This window comes from Limanda limanda, chromosome 21 (genome assembly GCF_963576545.1).
Source record: "Limanda limanda chromosome 21, fLimLim1.1, whole genome shotgun sequence".
NCBI classification, from domain to species: domain Eukaryota; kingdom Metazoa; phylum Chordata; class Actinopteri; order Pleuronectiformes; family Pleuronectidae; genus Limanda; species Limanda limanda.
This window is the reverse complement of record NC_083656.1, coordinates 18,106,987-18,126,293: the sequence shown is the minus strand read 5'-3', so window position 1 is coordinate 18,126,293 and position 19,307 is coordinate 18,106,987. Positions and strand designations below refer to the sequence as shown.

The 19,307-nt window shown below is 41.9% G+C and overlaps 1 protein-coding gene across 1 annotated transcript in view; it reads left to right on the top strand.

Moving 5' to 3' along the window:
* The window catches only part of LOC133027569 (dynein axonemal heavy chain 9-like), a 98,703-nt gene that overhangs the window by 50,231 nt on the left and 29,165 nt on the right, over nucleotides 1-19,307 (top strand). Inside the window, exons 48-63 of the mRNA XM_061094611.1 lie at nucleotides 1,241-1,402; nucleotides 2,310-2,506; nucleotides 3,566-3,728; nucleotides 4,449-4,572; nucleotides 5,512-5,654; nucleotides 7,110-7,271; nucleotides 7,538-7,771; nucleotides 9,577-9,657; nucleotides 10,276-10,455; nucleotides 10,923-11,153; nucleotides 11,723-11,917; nucleotides 12,995-13,114; nucleotides 14,745-14,933; nucleotides 16,231-16,466; nucleotides 16,554-16,676; nucleotides 17,512-17,716. Of these exons, the coding sequence (XP_060950594.1) occupies nucleotides 1,241-1,402; nucleotides 2,310-2,506; nucleotides 3,566-3,728; nucleotides 4,449-4,572; nucleotides 5,512-5,654; nucleotides 7,110-7,271; nucleotides 7,538-7,771; nucleotides 9,577-9,657; nucleotides 10,276-10,455; nucleotides 10,923-11,153; nucleotides 11,723-11,917; nucleotides 12,995-13,114; nucleotides 14,745-14,933; nucleotides 16,231-16,466; nucleotides 16,554-16,676; nucleotides 17,512-17,716 (2,745 nt within the window). The remainder of the gene's footprint in view (nucleotides 1-1,240; nucleotides 1,403-2,309; nucleotides 2,507-3,565; nucleotides 3,729-4,448; nucleotides 4,573-5,511; nucleotides 5,655-7,109; nucleotides 7,272-7,537; nucleotides 7,772-9,576; nucleotides 9,658-10,275; nucleotides 10,456-10,922; nucleotides 11,154-11,722; nucleotides 11,918-12,994; nucleotides 13,115-14,744; nucleotides 14,934-16,230; nucleotides 16,467-16,553; nucleotides 16,677-17,511; nucleotides 17,717-19,307) is intronic.

Below are 19,307 nucleotides of genomic sequence, written 5' to 3'. Positions count from 1 at the left end.
TTCCCGGGCGTCCCCTTGTCCTCTTCCTCGTCCTCTACCACACCTGTTATGTGAGGGGCCTAGAGGTGCACCGTCCATTCTGCTCGGCTTGGTGGGAATGGCCATGTGGGAAACATATACATCATACAAGCCTCAAGTAGAGACATGTTAATCATCAATCATCCACTAAACACTCATCTGCTCAGTGTATTGATTCCCTGGATTTCTGTTGTTTTTAATTAGGATGAGTAGTAGTAATATGTCTGGATAAGGAGGTCCAACAGGATCTTAGCCAGGTCATTCTCGACCACCTTTGGAGTTTTTTTCCTTGGGACCTCCAGCCCATACTTGGCACAGATGTTCCTCTTCCTCATATCATCCGTGGTTATTGTGTTCCATGTATGCCGTCCTTGCCTGCATCTCACACTCTGCTGTTATGTGCTGGGCTGTGTCAGGTGCATCTTTGTACATCCTGCACCTGGGATCCTGTCTGGTGTGGTAGACCCTGGCCCCTGAAAGCCCACTAAACATCAACATGTTGGCAATGTTGTCGTTGTGTTCATATTAGCATACTGACTTAGGTAAATGTGTTGCTGTGACAGAACAGCAGCCTCAACCAGCTACTATTATGGAATGACTCATTCACTTTTTTTCATGTAACACACACTGTAATTTACTCTATAGTGAGCAGTAAACCCTCATTATAAACACAGATGAATCATCATTTTACATGATCATTATAAGCTGTCACTGATATTATTGAAATAAAAATAGTGTAAATGTCATTGATGCTACGTTTACATGATAGTGGGTCTTATTTCAGAGCCTTATATGAGCATAACATTCACATGTGCAATCAAGTATGCAGAATTTGGACACTCAAAAAATAGCAGACTTCAAATATATAGTAAAAAAGGAATCATTTCCAGACATGCTCGTAGACTGAAATAAATAAACCCTCTTTGAAAGCAGCGCAGCCACATGCAACCCCATTCCTTGATTTTTCATAACTCATTTCTTCAATCCAACACCTGCACACAGAACTTGTAACCACATGCGGCAACACTTCTGAGACAGTGAGATGAAAGGAAAGCACTTCCGCTATTTTCTGAGTTTCTCTGACTAACAGCTTGCCCACTCAATATCCATTGATTTACTCTGAGTGACTGAGCTGTATTTCCCTCCTCGTTCTAGTGTTAATGGGCCAAGTTAGCCTCTGGAATGAAACTCTAAGCTTTGCTCTCCCCTCTTCTCTGCCCAGGGCATTCTCTTCTGTACCAGCGAGTGTCTGAAAGCCCCTTCGGACCTGCTGAAAATCTACCTGCACGAGTCCAGCCGGGTCTACAGAGACAAGCTGGTGGAGGAGCATGACTTCGAGGTCTTTGATAAGCTGCAGGTGGACACAGTGAAAAAGTTCTACGAGGTAAGAGTTTTTTACAAAGTTCTGCCGGGTAAGACAAGAAGGAGGGAGCAGGGAGAGGAGGTGGAGGAAATCATTAGGCTGCCTGCTCTGTGTCTGGACCTCGACATCAGTGGTCAACACAGCGAGGAGAAGGAGCAGAGGAGAAAAGACAGAAAGTGTTTTAGTCAGGGAGGGGGCTGATGGGACGGAGGGCCAGGAGAGGGTTAGTGAGAATATTAATGAGTAGGGTATGGGGGCCTGGCTGTCAGGGTCTGTGCTGTCAACCCAGCAAATTGGAAAACATTTTAATGGTTTTCTGTCCACTGCTCCCCTCACTACCCTCTCTGGCTCTATTGCATGCACACTAGTCATGGCACAATGAGGAGCCTGACAAGTCTATGTGTACAGACACCCACAGAAATAGAAGGAGCAGAAAAATAATCCTACCCTCTCTAGAATATATTATTTAAAGCTCCCACCTTCTGCAAACTTATGAACATTTGTGCCACAGAACAGTTTGCAGCATGTTTTCCAGTTATTTTCACACACAAACAATAATATCTTTAGAGACATAGAGCTGTAAGAACTTGCTCCTATGGAAATGAAGACTGCAACAGATAAATTATAGGTGAATCTTTACAAAAATGCCTCATTCATCACAGCTACTGCAGCTTTATGCCAGTGAAAGTTTTCAGAGGGAGCAGGCATCCTTTAGGGACACACAAAATCTCTCCAGTGAAATAATTTGTGGCCCAATAGTTGCCCGGGTGAAATGAACTAGGTCACCCTGTGCGCAGCTGTGATATTCAGCTGTGTCCCTGTCCAGACTGTTTAAGCTTAACACTAATGTTATGCTGACAGGGGTAGCATGTGTATTTGTATGTTTACCACTCCAATACGTGGTTGCTTGTGTGTATCCCTCCCTAAGGAAATAGACGAGACTCTGGCGGAGGTCAAGCAGATGAACCTGTACTGCCACTTTGCCAGTGGGCTGGGGGAGCCCAAGTACCTGGCTGCAGATTCCTGGAGCAGCCTCAACAAAACCCTGCTGGAAGTGCTGGATGCCTATAACGAGGTCAATGCCACCCTAAACCTGGTGCTGTTTGAGGATGCCATGGCTCACATGTAAGTGGAAGTTGTGCAACCCCCTCTGGGACTGTGGGGGGAGACTACAGAAGGAGTTTAAAAAAAGTGTTTTTGTCAAGTTCTTTGTCTAAAAAGAAAAGCAAATGGCTTCCCAGGTGATTTAGAAACTGCAAACTGTCAAAAGCAGACACAGGGAAATCAGTAACACACCAAGCAGTGACAGGCATCATGAAGGCCTAAACTAAATTGAGAGTAGAGGTTCAGTGTAAAAATTTGAAAAAACTGAAGTTTAGTTGACTGTATGGTGTATATCTTTCGAATTGTCAACAAGTCCCTGAAACAGACTCAAATCATCATCCGACTAACAAGTCACTGCAGTGATTTGTAGTGATAATCTCCTGTACAATGGGCTGCATATTTTTCTGAAGGAATTTAATTTGTGCTTGCTTGTGTTGAAAAATCTCAAAGGCCCTGCGATACACTGGTGACTTGTCCAGGGTGTACATCACCTCTCGCCCAGTGTCAACTGGGATTGGCTAAGTGGAATATCTAATGTTTGGATCGATGGGGAAAAAAATTAATTATTTGCATGTGAAATATATATGGTACTTGGGATTTTTTTAATGTCAAATGGATCAAAGCCATTGAAGTGGGAGAGATAAAAGCAGCTGAAGAGCAAGAGATACAAGTTGAATGTCAGCTGAGCTGTGAATGATGAAAGCAGTTCAGCTTCAGTCCAAGTTCTGCAGCAGGTGCTCCAAGCAGTGGAGGTGTCGGTGTATTTCTTTTAGAATGAAGCTACAACAAAGTGAAACAGAAATCATTTCCCCTATTCACAGTGAAGAGACATCATCTCGTTATAAACAAAACAAAGAGATTCTCAGGAGTCCACTACGACTGATTCCAATCTTTAACACATTTCATTGTGGCACAGCTTAATGAAACAGAGTGATGAGGGCGGGGGTGACTCGCTGTATGAGAGCAGAGAGCGGGAGGCAAAGGCAACCTGTGTGTTTGTATTATGAGTCAGATTGTCTTCACATTGTCTTCATATCTGTCCTTCCTCCCTCCCCCGACTGTCTGCACCTCCACATGTAGCTGCCGCATAAACCGAATCCTGGAGTCTCCACGGGGTAATGCGCTGCTGGTCGGAGTGGGCGGCAGTGGCAAGCAGAGTCTGACCCGACTGGCTGCCTTCATCTCCAATCTGGAGTTTTTCCAAATCACCTTGAAGAAAGGCTACGGCATCCCTGACCTGAAGGTATGAGGAGAGTTACACAGCAAACTTACCTCTCTGCACAAACATCCATCAGCGCTGGTCTGTTTGTCTCATATTGAGTCTTAACAAGTTTCTAACATGCATACAGATCAGCCAGGTGAGGTTCAGACGTATACACATGGCGGTGTCTGAGGCAAATACAGACATAATCCTGACAGTATGTCAACAATATGGAAGGAATCCACATGGTGTCCTCGCACTGACTACGTTTATACAGGCAGCATTATTTCAGCTATTGTTGCAAGAAGAGTTTCCCATTCATAACATGATTTACATGTTATAGAGCAAAGTATGACTACGACATCAAGCAGATGGTAACTGCTGCTCATGTCGATATTGTAAAATGCTGGGGAAACTCCAATCAGATGTAACAATGCGATGAAGACATATACATGTCTACATAATACAACTCAGGTCAGAATTCTCCACATGTCTTAATTAAATTATTGCTTATTTGGAGTACGACCTCACTCAGGTTGAGGTAAGGAGAAAATGCTGTCTACATGGCAGTGTCTTATTCACACTGTTCTGTCTTATTCAGGTAAATATATGAATATTGATGTCCATGTAAATGTGGTCAGTTATCCAGGTCTCAGCCATTGACCACTGCAGAATAAAAAATCTTTAGGCTGCTATCGGCCTGGTCTCATTCTGTGTGTCCCCCTCCCACTCCATGTCTCTTTCTCTCTCCCTATCTCCAAGTGTGACCTGGCAGCCCTTTACATGAAAGCTGGCGTGAAGAATATTGGCACCGTGTTCCTAATGACTGATGCCCAAGTGGCAGACGAGAAGTTCCTGGTTCTGGTCAACGATCTGCTGGCATCAGGTAATAGCAGGCTCCGCTAATAACTGCATGTCATGTTTTGCAACAGAGAAATGCTTTCGCTTCGCCTCAGCAACAAATCACTGTGGTGCCGCTTCTACGGCTTCACTCATCAACCAAACACATCATTGTGAGGGATTGCAGGCTCGGCTGAGTGCCACATGTAGATTTATACGCTACATTCAATGAGCACAACTCATAGCGAAGCATAATAAAATATGAGGATAAATGATTCTCTGTATACCAATCTTAGCAGTGGAATCATTTGGTAGTTAAAATCAAAGCTCTACAGTTCAGCTTGATATAAAAAATTGCAGCAGCAAAATATAGTTATGCTTTTACATTGTAAACAATATGTTAAAAAGGAAATGATTCTATGAATATTGTTGCCATGATGGAGATCAGCACCCGCGGCAGATGTTTGTGGAATTAGTAGGTGGATAGAATGTGGTAGTCGTCATGTTACCCATGTCATATTGCAGGTTGCAGCAGTCTCCCTATCATTTGCGCTCAGTGTGTTTCTTAATGAAGATGTGACATTCATTGTGTTACTATATCTGTAAATGCCATTCGTGGCGAAAGTGAACACTGGTCAACAAATGTTACAACATTTATTTGTTTAAGCAAATTGCATTTCCGACTTTTCAATTTCACCGGCAAAAAAAGTCAAAGTCAGCCCACTCCTTCTGCTCTGGATTACTATTTCACTAGAAAGACACTCAGAGAGCTAGTACCTGTGTGACCTGAGTGGCCACTTAATCACCATATTGTATGAATATGAAATGATCCGACACATAAACCGTGTACATCACATGAATATTTTACAAACTGTTTATATTAATACAGGCAAACTATCCATTCTCTGTAATAGTTAATAAAGCACTATTTGTGGCACTATTTCTTGAGAGATTCAATATCATCTTATCATTTTATCCATTCAAGGAGAGATTCCTGACCTGTTCCCAGACGACGAGGTGGAGAACGTCATTAGCAGCGTGAGGCCAGAGGTCCGCGCCTCCGGATTGATGGATACGAGGGAAAACTGCTGGAAGTTCTTCATCGACCGCGTTCGCAGACAACTCAAGGTGAAACACAAGTACAGGACAAAAAGCTGTTTCTGTTACTTTGAATTCCACAACCAATCATGCAGAAAGAGTCGTTCTCAGTGGTTTACCTTGGGGGCAAAGTTTGACATTAATCTCTCTCGTAGAACTGTGTCTGAATTTGCTCTCCCTCCTGTCTTAATATAGCAGTGGCATGCTGCCTCACACTCTCATTTACCATCTCGAAATAGGACAACCCTGAGAGTTGGATAAACACCTAGTTTTATGATGAAGTCTCCCCCTAGACAATTTTCTTTTCTGACATTTTCAGATGAACCTGAATGCGTCGGCAAGCAGTGGACGCCATAAATATAAATCACAAGCACAATAGCTGCTGCTTATTTTCAGATAATTTCACCAACGTACAGACACTTTGTTTCCCCTTGGGAGAGAGGGATTCCAGGGGGTTGCTTATCCTGTCATTATTACAGTGTGCACGCCCACACCACCACCACCCACATCCTCCAGCCCGGCCTGACTCCCAGCTCAAGCCTCGCTGGGTTGGAGAGTGAACAAATGAGGAAGACAGTCCCATGGGCACAGGTTTAAAAAGAGTGTATTTCGCTCCTCTGTTTCAAAATGAGTCTGTCTGGATGGAAAGAGCCGCTCGTCAAAGAGTCATTCTCACTCAGAAAGTTTGTATCAAATGTGCTGAGGTGTCTGTCACTGCCTATAGCTCTCCATGCCGAGCATCTGTTTCCCAAAAAATTAACAGCATTGTCACATTATGATCTGTAACAGGGGGTCATGTGATAGGACCCTGACCAATCAGGGAAGGCTACGCTGTGACTGAAAAAACCCTAATGAGTAAGAAAATGTTAACTTTAGAAATCAGACTCTGTTGGGCCCCGCAGCTCATGTGGCACTACATTCAACCTCTGCCACAAGTTGCCATGGTTTTGTATTAACAGACTAAAATAAGTTATGAACCTTATGGTATAGTTAATGACACATAGAGTCCCTCCTGATCAAAGCAGCGTGTTGAGTCAGTGTGTACGACAAATATAACAGGAAATGTAAAACATCTTTGTTGTTTCTTTCAGTTGTTTGTTGTTTCTGTCATCAGTCGTGTCTTTGGCTGTGCCTTCTGTGTGTTTGCCTCTTCAGTCTAATGCTCCTGAGCATCTGGCCGAGCTTCTCAACAAGCCAGCTGTTAGTCTCCAACAGCGAAAATCAGTCTGACACAACCCACAGCTCAACGCACTTTTAATCCACATGCTCGCTGGGGCTTTATTTGCTTAATGATGTAGCTGCACATAATTAATGCAGAGTTTTCCATTCTCCCTCTTGACCACGAAGAAGTGCCGATCAGAGCAGGAATTATTTTCTCTGTCTGACTGTGAAAGCAAATTATCTCAATCTTGCTGCTGTGTCAGACTTCACACTCAATTCTGTTTGACCTTGGTGTGTGTGTGTGTTCACGTCCATGTATTGCAGGTGGCTCTGTGTTTCTCTCCAGTGGGTAATAAACTGAGGGTTCGCGGCAGGAAGTTCCCCGCAGTGGTGAACTGCACCGCGATCGACTGGTTCCACGAGTGGCCACAGGAGGCGCTGGAGTCGGTCAGCTTCAGGTTCCTACAGGAGGTGGAAAATATTGAGGTGAGAGCAGCTCATAATCTAATACACACACACAGGCATGAAGCACCCACAAAAAATGATGTTCATGCCCTCAAAATATAATTTCAAATGTCAGGCACAGTGACACAATGAATGTGATATTCATTTCAAGAGCAAGACCGGAAACCCATGAATTCAATTCAGAGCATGAGCCTCAGGAGATATTGCTTTCCCACTAAATCTGCAGAGTCATCCGCTTTCAGTGTGAATCAGAATGTAACCAGCTCTGTAACTTATAATTCCCACAGCCTGAAGTGAAGGACTCAGTCAGTAAATTCATGGCGTACGTGCACACGAGTGTGAATCATACATCCAAGGAGTACCTGTCCAATGAGCGGCGCTACAACTACACCACGCCCAAGTCTTTCCTGGAGCAGATCAATCTGTACCGCAGCCTGCTGGGTCAGAAGAGTAAACTCCTCACCAAAAATATGGAGAGGCTGGAGAACGGCCTGCAGAAGCTCAACAGCACCTCAGCTCAGGTACAGTACATTAGCATCCATTTAAAACTTGATAAAGATACGGTATGTTTCTCTTTTCCCAGGTTTCATGCTCAGTATCCCTGTTTTTTAATTTAAATTCCTGTTTCTGTTCTATGAAACTACAAAACTTCCCAACTTTTCGGCCCATGTCTTAATATCCGAATTTAGTGTTGTGATTTAGAAACAGAATAGACTGTGTATCCCTCCTCACTCCATAAGCTCATAAAGCATACTCACAATTATCTTCTCTGGTAATTGACAAATTATTGATGTAGACTCTATCGCCGCCTACTGGCTTGGCATGCTTGAACATTTGTAGCTGTTTTGTGATCTCGTAAAAAGAAAGTCGTGTGGACGGAGATCCTTTTTTAACGAAGTGGAAGCAGCCCTTATTATAAATCACACACACAATTTGACTCTAACATACAAATCTTATTCACTGCTTTGCATAAATATGCCCACACATTGCCACCCACACGATCGCAAATTCATAAACACCTCTCACACACAGGTGACGTCAGGGTGTTGAAAGTCCTGTGCTCGTTTCCCATTGCACCGCATTCCTATTACTGTAGGAATGAAACACACACATACATACAGAGAGAGGAGGTGTATGGTAATTGAGGAGTCCTCTAATTAGGGAGCACACACTTAACAGCAGCATCCACACTGATGGCCACACAACTGTAAGCGCTGTTATTTAACATTCTGTGGCTCACCTTGGGCTGCTGTGGTCATGATGTTGTTAAATCAAGAATCTGTGTGTGAGTGTGTGTGTGTAATTTTTTACATTTGTATTTTTTACATAGTATTACCACTGCTATTGTTATTAGATAATAGTAATAAATATTTGTGAAAACCACAATTTGGAATCATAGCAATAATAGTAGTAGTAGGTGGTAGAATAAGAAGAATAAGTACATTTGACAGTATTAGTAATAGTGGTAGTGACAATAACGGTAATGGTTGTACAGGTTTTGTTGGCAGTACTAGTAAGACTAGTAATAGTTATTTAGAGTTGGTTGTAGTCAAAGTTGGTAAGTAGCATTGGAAGTGGTATTAGAAGTAGTAACAGAAACTATTAGCAGCCCCCCCCCCATTCATCATGTTGATGGCTCACTTGGTGCTCATCTAATGTTCAACGGAATCGTCGCAACCCCGAAAGAACTGTCTTCCCCGCGGCTTGATTTCCTGTTTGTTAATTAGCTGAAAGACAAGCATGAAAAACAGTCTGTCTTTATTTCCCCAGTGCAACATTTTGACAGAGTCGGACGGTAATGCAGAGCCCCATTTGTCGGGGAGTTATGAGGAGTTTGTAACAGCTTTAATGTCTCTTTATGGCCGTCCTTTTTGTTTGTATTTGTGTGTTTATGTGCATGCCTGTAGGTGTGTGTGTGTGTGTGTTTGCTCATAGCTGTTCTTTATCTTTTTCTGCCCCTTTATAATCTTGCTCAGAATAAAAACTTAACCTTAGACCTGAGATAGATTAAAGGTCAAATGCATGATCCTGGCACAATGCACAAACTGGTATCGCACAGGTTTAGACCCTTGGTGAAGCTTATTTGTTTGACTTTCCTGAGCCACAGAATCCTCTTTATTGCTAACGAATACCATGTTGCCAACCAGTTCACTCTAAATAATCCAATAAAAATGTGTTCTTAGAATTGTTTGCAAACTGAAATCTCTTTCCTTCAGGTCTAGTGTATATGAACTACAGTTCATTTATCCTGATCCACGCACACAGCTGTAGTATCAGCCATCCCATCTTCTTGACCTCCTGGCCTCCATGTCTCATTCTCTGATAGGTGGACGACCTCAAGGCCAAGCTGGCTGCCCAAGAAGTGGAACTCAAGCAGAAGAACGAGGACGCTGACAAACTGATTCAGGCAAGACCATGTGCTCCCTCTTAGAAACACTGCAGAAACTGTCAGTCAAAGTGTTGGCTGCTGCTCACTTACACTGACTCTAGTGTCCTCAGGGGTTTGGTTTTATTCGTCCAGGTTTTGTCATATCTGTCCCTGAGATTTCTTCTGATAACAAAGTTCACCTTTGGTGCTCGAAGACTTGAAATTACATTTTGAACAGAATCCTTTAAGAAATGTCCCCGCCAGTCTGGATAATCCATATATAGATTTCTGGTTTCTGATGTAGAAACTGCTCAGTACAAGATGTGAAATTCAGAGATATATTGACTTAGAGCCTCTGATCTGATTAAGCTTGAGCTATAGATCTGATAGGTGAGAGGAATAAATATTTGCCTGTTAAATATTTTGCAGGCGGAACTGTTTTTGCTGCTGATCTGGGTTTGTCAGAAAATGTGAATTAGTCTAGTGCAGATTTTGTCACTGCAGAAGTTACTTAGATTTCCCATTTGTCTCTTCTAAGTTAAAACTGACCACTGGATGCCTTTTTACATCATATATCACATGTCCATGCTGTGAAAGCTGAGCCTCTGTCTGAAGCTGCACAATTAACAATCACTAAATTCCTTGTTCTGTCCATAGGTGGTCGGGGTTGAAACCGAGAAGGTGTCCAAGGAGAAAGCAATAGCTGATGAGGAAGAGGCAAAGGTGGCAGCCATTGCTGTGGTGGTCAGCGGCACACAGAGAGACTGTGAGGCGGACTTGGCCAAAGCAGAACCAGCTCTCCAAGCTGCTCAGGAAGCCCTTAACACTCTTAATAAGGTCAGTTACTCTCTCATCCCTGGCTGTGTCTTATTGATTTGCTCAATCATACTTTTCTCTCCTAGACTTGTTTGTGTTTAAGAGGGTTTGTGTTCTTTTTCCTTTGTTTGATTTCGTTTTTCCCAGTTTCAGTGGAATAAGTTATGTCCACATAGGCCTTGAACTGTATAAAAGATTATTGAATCACAGGACTTAGCCGGTTTTGCAAAAATAATGTCTTCTCTATGTTCTTTTAGGAAACACCCTTTGTTTAAAAGGTGCTCTCTGCTCAAACAAGCAGAACCGACAGTTCAATCACTGCTTAGAGCTCTAATTAGTATTCTCTGTTGTCTTCTCAAAGTCAGCACAGGTTCTTCCTTTATTCTAATCCTTTCCTTTCTCTCTCTTTTTTCCGGGATATGCAGTTGTTCAAACTCCATTATATATCTTTAATTTCCATCCATTATTCCCTCTCTTTTCTATGTCAGAACAACTTGACAGAGTTGAAATCGTTCGGCTCTCCAGTGGAAGCTGTGACGAATGTCACTGCAGCCGTCATGGTCCTGATGGCGCCTCGTGGGAATGTCCCAAAGGACCGCAGCTGGAAGGCTGCGAAGGTGATAATGGCCAAGGTGGACGCGTTCCTGCTCGCGCTCATAAACTTTGACAAAGAGAACATCCCAGACACTTGCCTTAAAGCTATTCGGCCCTACCTCAAGGTGAGTGTTTCAATTGGCCCTTATTCATTAAGTCTACGCTAACAGTGCGCAGTGTGTAATGTCTACTGCTGGGCAAGCTCAACTAATAAGTCATAAATTTAGCATGGGCATGATTACAATGAGGGTGCCAAATTACGGCTGCTGAGTGTCCAAATGACAGAGAAAATCAACCAGTTAATTAAGTGTTACAAATTTAACAGCCGCCCTGATTATAAAGTTCACTGAAGCAGAAACCAGGTACGTCAGTGCAGCAGATAAAACCTAACTTGTGTCTGAATTCACCTAGAACACCACCTGCCTTCAGTTTAAAGAGAAAGTCATGGTTTCTCATGTTCAATACGGTTTTCTAATAAACAGGTGAGTAAGCTTTCTGGCCTTTTTCTGCTCCAATCTCACTCTGTGAACTTGCAAACCATTTTAACATTTTTCAATTGTTACAAGCAAGTTTGGGAAGAAAGTACAGATGGGAGTTAGTTAATTTATTTTCAGCCCCTTGTCTCACTCTGACTGTAAATTTGTGATGTTATATTTTTCATTTCTGCATATGTGATTCATCTGTTTGTCTCCAGGACCCAGAGTTCCAACCAGAATTGGTAGCTTCCAAGTCGAATGCAGCAGCAGGTCTGTGCTCCTGGGTTATAAACATCGTCAAGTTCTACGAGGTTTTCTGCGACGTGGAGCCCAAGCGTCTGGCGCTGGCCGAGGCCAACGCAGAGCTGGCTGCTGCACAGCTAAAGCTCTCAGCCATCAAGAGCAAGATCAATGTGAGCCAACGTGTTGTACTGAGTTGTTGAGAGATTTACTTGCTAACTATCTTTTTCAAAGTAATACAATTTCAATATCTAAAATGCAGATTATATGTTCTTTTAACATATATATCACCTTTATATATCTAATATATAGATATATAAACAGTACTTGCCTTCTATTCATTTCTTTGACAGGACACTAATGTTTAGTTTGAATCAGAGCATTTTTAGTTGGTAAGCTGACTTAATGCTGAAAAATGGCATCTGAAAGACAGTGATCTCAGCACCTAGCTATGAAAGTTTTTTCAGAGACATCAGTATGGATCAACAACTCTATCAAACCCTGAAGATATGCAATATAATAAGAATTTGATGCTACAGAAATGAAACAAAATAAAACAACAACAACCAGAGGCTATAAGCTGGAGCCCAACTTCAGGATATGAATTATTTTATCAAGGCTTGAGTGACAGTTGACACATGAGCTATGCCAGTAATGATAGAGCAGCAGCATTTCATCAATACAAAGCTGGTGTAAGGGCTATTAAAGGCTTTTACTGTTCATTAATCTAAAACCAAATCCATCAGTTTAAAAACACTATTGATAAAAGCAGCTGTAAATAATTGTTTCTTAGTGGCGCTGACATTCAGCATAGAGAGTAGTGCTCAGGACTCTGCTGCTTCTGTCCAACCCTGCAGAGTGACGACTCTTAATAAGACCCAGTCGGACTTCTTGTCATTTTTTAGCCCTCAGTCAGATCGGTTGAGTGGAGATAGGGTTCAGAGCCAAGGGGAATTGGCAATCCTCAAAGTAATCTACTGAACCTGTGTGCCTCACCACCGATTAATCCTGTTTGTCCTTGTGCTAATTGCTTCCATATGCCAAATAAATCCATAGCGGAAGGGATCATAGGTTTTACCCAACTTTTCACACACTCCCAAGTTTCTCTCATAGACAGACTTTAGTCCTTTTTGTTTCCTGTCTTTGAGGATTATTTATGACAATGCCGTATTTTAACCACTGCCAATTTCCTCTATCTGTGTGTGTGTGTGTGTGTGTGCATATGTGTGCGTGTGTTTGTGGCCTATCAGATCCTTAATGAGAACCTGGCAAAGCTGACAGCCAAGTTTGAGAAAGCCACTGCAGACAAGCTCAAGTGCCAACAGGATGCGGAAGCAACAGGTCGGACCATCTCTTTGGCCAACCGTCTGGTGAGGAGGGGAACAGTGGTCTCACACAGAGCATCCTTTAACACTCACAGACACACAAACTCCCTCTCTAATTTAGATACAGATGTAAATATATTGACAAATGACTTTTTGTTTGCTGTTTCTGTCTTTTATTTTGTGTACTTGTTTAGGGGAGTTTAATGAACAGATGCTCTCTCAACAGATACAAAGTTTTACTGATATTGCAAATCATTGTCTGATATTTAAGCCTGGAACCTTTAAGACTTTTGAATTATTTAATATTATAAATAAAGTTCGGGACTGTCTCAAAAATATCAATATGGCACAATGCAATTTTCCTACTTTTTAAATGGCCTCTTTGAATATAAATGCAATTTGGTTAATGTAGGTGCATAGTTGAGATATTATTCTATTAATGTAATTTTTAGTACTTTGTATATTCTGAGACCAGTCATAGACACAAACTAATCTCGGGAAGTCATTTACATTTTATGCTACTTCTACTCTCCCTGTTACTTTACAAAGCAATATTTTACCTTCACATTTATTAATTTGGATTAATGCTTTTGGCTCACATTTTGTGCAGAATAGAAGAGTTCTCACAATTTCCAAAGACAACATTTGAAAAATAATGATGTAGAGATGTGGATATCTTTTTAAATAAACAGATTAAAGGTATGGTTCACCCAAAAATTTAAATGCACTCATTATCTACTCACAACAATACCGATGGAGCAGTGTGGGAAGTGTTGGAGTCCACAAAAAAAACATGTTTTTGGCCTAAATGTCTTCTGTGATCCACGAGATCCAGAGGATGATCATGATTGGATTTTTTGGCATCCCTGTTTACCCCTGAAACTCCAAAAGTGTTTAGTAGAATCAAACACTTCATCAAACCTTTCATCGACATAGAGATGACTAGTGAGTGGATTTTCATTTTTGGATGAACTATCCCTTTAAGACACTTGTATTTTTAGACACACACACAGTAAAGTACTACTGCATATACAGCTATTTTATCACTGCTTGATATTTCAACTGTCTATTCCATAGGTACACAGTACTTATGTCTGCACACATGCACTCACATATACAGCCTTCATAAATCCCTTCCTATCTGCCAGTGTGTAAATCTCCTGCTGACAGCAGCAATACAAAATTGGGTGTTGACACTGTTGGTATTATTACCACAATTATTCAAAAGAAGCTTCCAAAGGGCCGACAAGAGCAAAACAAGAACGAGGGTTTGTACTCGTCTGCTAGTCAATCATTAAATATCAATGCAAATGCATTGAACCTGCTCAAGTGTACAGTGTTTCCACGATGTGCACTGAAAAGCGAGAGTCTGTATCAAGGTGTTGGGCCTCAAGTTTAGAGGAGATAAGATATTGAGGTGAACTTTATTGATCCCTGGGGGGAAATTAGATAATTCTGCAGTAAGGAAGAGTTGGTACACGAGCAGGGAGGTAATGAGAGGATATGAAAACCTAATAAAAAAGGACTTGAAGGTATCAAGGACTTGTTGTTCTCGAGATTTTCTTTTGTTCCTGAGCGTGTGCATCGACGACAGCAGATTAATTTAGATTTGATTTTACAGGAGATTTCACAGGGAATGTGCTGCAGTGAAATTAAAAAATAAATTCCTTTTCAGGTGGGAGGTCTGGTGTCTGAGAATGTTCGTTGGGCAGAGGCCGTCGAAGAGTTCAAGAAACAGGAGAGGACCTTGTGCGGGGATGTCCTCCTCATCACTGCCTTCATCTCCTACCTGGGATACTTCACCAAACACTATAGACTGCAACTCATGGACAACATGTGGAGGTCTTACTTCAGCCAGCTGAAGGTGAGAGGCCGAGTTTTGTAAGCCCTGTCCACACTAATGCGGATTCGTTTGCCAAACGTTTGAGCCTCTCGTCCACACATAAGTCATGGAAATATTTGTATACAATAAAACTCACGTATCCATAAGAATAATAATAACATCACAGATAATTGTGTTAGTCCCACTGTTGCCTCATGTAATGAGTATGCGCCAGAAATAACAACTTAATGTCAAATAACATTCATCAGTGTGACATCCAGATTTCAACATGTATGATTGTTTGTATTAGTTATGCTCGTGCATTCAGAGTACTGTGTTACATCAACAGTTAGAAGTATTTGTCAGAGCTACATAAATGTAATTAATATTTTAAAATATAGTGTGTATTCTTCAAGTAGGGGCAGGAAGGGCTCAGTATGATTCCATAGATTAAAATAGTCCCTAGCAAAAGGCACTATGTTTGTTTTCTCCCACAAGTGTGTGATGCTGGTGGAGGTTGTAGTAAAGAGAGAAGCACATTAATCAAGTTGAAGAAAGGCTCAGTTACCTTCTCTTTATTTTAGTCACACATCTAACAAAACCATCTCCACTGCAAACCTGCTGCTTGTTGCAATCACTGCTGTCGATCATGCTGAATGAAAGAACGTAAACAGGATCACTCCAGTTACAGATTCTATCACAATTGTCTATTTATCAGTGTAAAGGAAACTTTCCCATAGTTGGTCTTTCAGGCGTTGCCATCTCTGCACACAAGTCAATAACAGTCCAGGCTGTTGTTGTGTGTAGTTCCTTTAATGATGGAATAAGTTACCAAATGCTCTCAATTCCTCTCAGTCTTTATGGATCTCTTGAAGACTTGTGTGCCTAACTAGCACTTAGCGTGCACGTTCACTGCATTTCTTCACCTGATCTCCTACAATTTTGTTTATGGAAGAGTTGTAGCACTAATTATCCTGTACTGAAGCTTTTAGGTCAGTAAATGCTTATGTCAAGGACACATTTAGCTGTATACTCCAATTTGTTTTGATGAGACTAGCAAAGTGCCTGTTGTGAACATGCCTGGTTAGGATGGGCTGTTTGCTTGGCCTGTGGTGATGCTGGTTGCAGCTTTCTTTCTGAAACTAGAAAAGTTACCTGCAGTAATTGAGTGGCAGCAAGTAAAGAGCTGCTTCAGGACTCAGTCCACAGAACCCTGGATGTAGTGGATAGAAGTTAAAAAGAAAACATGTATGTGGTCATGTATGATTGACTACCGTTGTTTCACTATAAGATGCTAACAGTAATACACGTGATACCATCAACAATTATCATCTGTCAGGTTCCCATCCCGGTGACCCCTGGCCTGGACCCTCTGACCATGCTGACTGATAGCGCTGACATCGCCATTTGGCAGAACGAGGGCCTGCCTGCTGACAGAATGTCCACTGAGAATGCAACCATTCTCACCACCTGCCAGCGCTGGCCCCTCATGGTGGACCCCCAGCTACAGGGCATCAAATGGATCAAAACCAAATATGGGGATGACCTGCGTGTCGTCCGCATCGGACAGAAAGGGTAAGAGGCTTCACGGTTAAATGTGCACCTGTCACTTTTTTGAAAATATTTTTGGATACATGAATTCCTGCTGTTCTGCCCTGACAGATACCTGGATGCCATGGAGAGAGCACTGGCAGCAGGTGACCCAGTTCTGATAGAGAACTTGGAGGAATCAATGGATCCTGTTCTTGGACCTCTGTTGGGCAGAGAAACCATTAAGAAGGGCAGGTAAGCAGTTTCACAAAAGTGATTTGCATTCTGAAACTTTCTGTTGGGTATTTGATCTCAGTATTGTTTTGGTACCTGGGGAAATGCGTCTGTATTATTGAAGGATTGTAAGTTTAGGCTGGATTTTAATCATTTTTATAAAAAGATCCAACCTTGTTTAAAAGGCATTAATTACATTGAGAAAGTATGTTTAGAGATAAATAAAATGAAAGGTTATAAAGGAACCGTATACCTATTTTGTCAAGTGTATTAAAGAGTAAAAAGGCATTAACATTAATTTGAATAAATGTTTGCAACACATCATTTAATAAGGTCAATTTCAAAATTAAAAAAAATTTGAATAAAAAAACAATATTTTTAAATATAGATACTTGGTTTATGCAATTTAAATAAAGACAAGTAAATTCACTTTACTTACATTCCAATACTTAAAAAAGTATATATTATTGAATATACCTTTGAAGGAGCCTTTTTAATGGACAAACCTGACATTTGCTCTAGAGAAGGTCTTTCTTATTATCTTCATACGTGGATGCAATCTGCAACCTCATTGCTCAATGCTGCTAAGTCCTTCACACTGGGCCTTTAAAGATTTATGTGTTTGGGTGGAAACAGAAACAGGCAGAGATTATTGGTTTTAGCACTTTTTATTGGTTTTAGCACTTTTTATTTGATTTGTTAACAAAAAGAAAAATATAGTAAACATCAGTCTAGTACTTTTTTATGAAAGTGAGATCACACAATTGCTGATTGTGTTCTATCACCTTAAATGGTGTCTGCTTTGGTATCATGGAAATCATCACTTCTATTTAGCTGCTCTCACTTACCCACACAGGTACATAAAGATCGGAGACAAGGAGTGCGAGTACAACCCTAATTTCCGCCTCATCCTGCACACCAAGCTTGCCAGCCCTCATTACCAGCCGGAGCTGCAGGCCCAGTGCACACTGATAAATTTCACAGTGACCAGAGACGGTCTGGAGGACCAGCTGCTCGCCGCGGTGGTCAGCATGGAGAGACCTGACCTGGAAGAGCTGAAGGTAAGAATGTCAGTGGAGGCAGAGATATGGAATATGAACTCTCAGGCCCAAACAGTCCTCTTATGAAAGCACTTTTAAATTCACTTGATCTGGATTTTCACACACTCTTATACATCAGTCCCCTTAACATCCCTGGTTTTTCTCAGCAAGATCCATGAATTATTTCCTGAAAAATCTATGAAAATGTTGAAAAATGCTCTTTTCACATTGGATCATTCATGCCCAAACCATCCACAAATCTCAAGGCGATCGGTCGAGCAGTTTTTGTGTAATCCTGCTAAATAACAAACAAACAAATGTAGACGGGAACTAGAAGCGGGGAGATGATTCCTGACGGACTAATACCCAGACTGCTGAGAGACAGCTTCTCCTTAACAATTCACTATGACCTATGTCATGTCACCTGCAGATTGTGGACCAAAATATGAAACTCTTGCTTTTCTCCATGTTTAGAGAACAGGCTTGATGCAATTCCTAATGGGCCTCTTACTTTTTACTGCACAAAAACTAATGAGCTCAGTTTTCAACTGGAGTTAATGTTCACTGTGTTCACCACAGCATCTCTGCTCTGATCGTTCTGTGTGTGAGCCTGAATCAAGTTGATTGTCAGCGTTTGTGTGTCTGTGTGTGTGTGAAAGCGAAAAACAAATTCCTGGATCTGCTCCCTGATCTAGATCCGCACCAATATTTAATGGATTCTTTCCTGTCTCCTTCTATGTTCATGCATCCTTCCACCAAGATCCGTGGTAATCCGTCTAGTAGTTTATACATAATACTGCCAACTAACAGACAGAGAAACAAAGCGAACACTATCCTCGCTGCCAGAGGTAACTAGGAAGTGTTTGTCTCACTCTCCAGGTGCTATCAGAGAACAAATCAACATTCAGTGGAGTCTTTGAGTTCGTCTCTGAGCATTTCTTTTGTGCAGGTGTGATTAAAAGAAACCCCTCGCTCGCCATTATCCATCTTCCTACACAGCGGCAAGAAAACTCTACCTGTCTTTTAACATCACAGGAAGCTGCATGTCCAGGCCCTTTGATTCCAAAACAATCAGCTGGTGCCTTTGATTAGTGGCAAACTAAGTGGATGCGTGATAATTATGGTGCTTTGGATCCTACACCTAAGGAGACTAGGACCCCTGAGGCCCGTATGTCAGTGTGAGATTGTGTTTGTCTGTGTGTGTATGAGTACAGGTGTTCAAGTGACATGTCTGTGTGGAACTTAAGAGTAATCTCGAAATGATATATTGTGGCAGGACAAGGAAAGGCAGAGACGCAGGTACTGCTTACTGTTGTTTATTCAGTAGTCAGGAAGAACTGGCACATGTTCCCCATACGGGAAGTATATATAGTTACAGCCTTTCCCATTACCCATCAACCCACTGGGTGAGAGGACACACCCATGAGTGCACGCCACACAGCCCCCCCCCGAACACCCAGAGGGAAAAAATAATAAAATGGGACAAAAGTCAGTACCTCTCAGGGGGTTTAACGAGGCGACCATAACGGCTACGCCGATCCCCGTCCGCAAACGCAGGGGTGGAACAAGCAGAAGGGACATCCTTTACAACAGGCACAGGATCAGGAGGCAC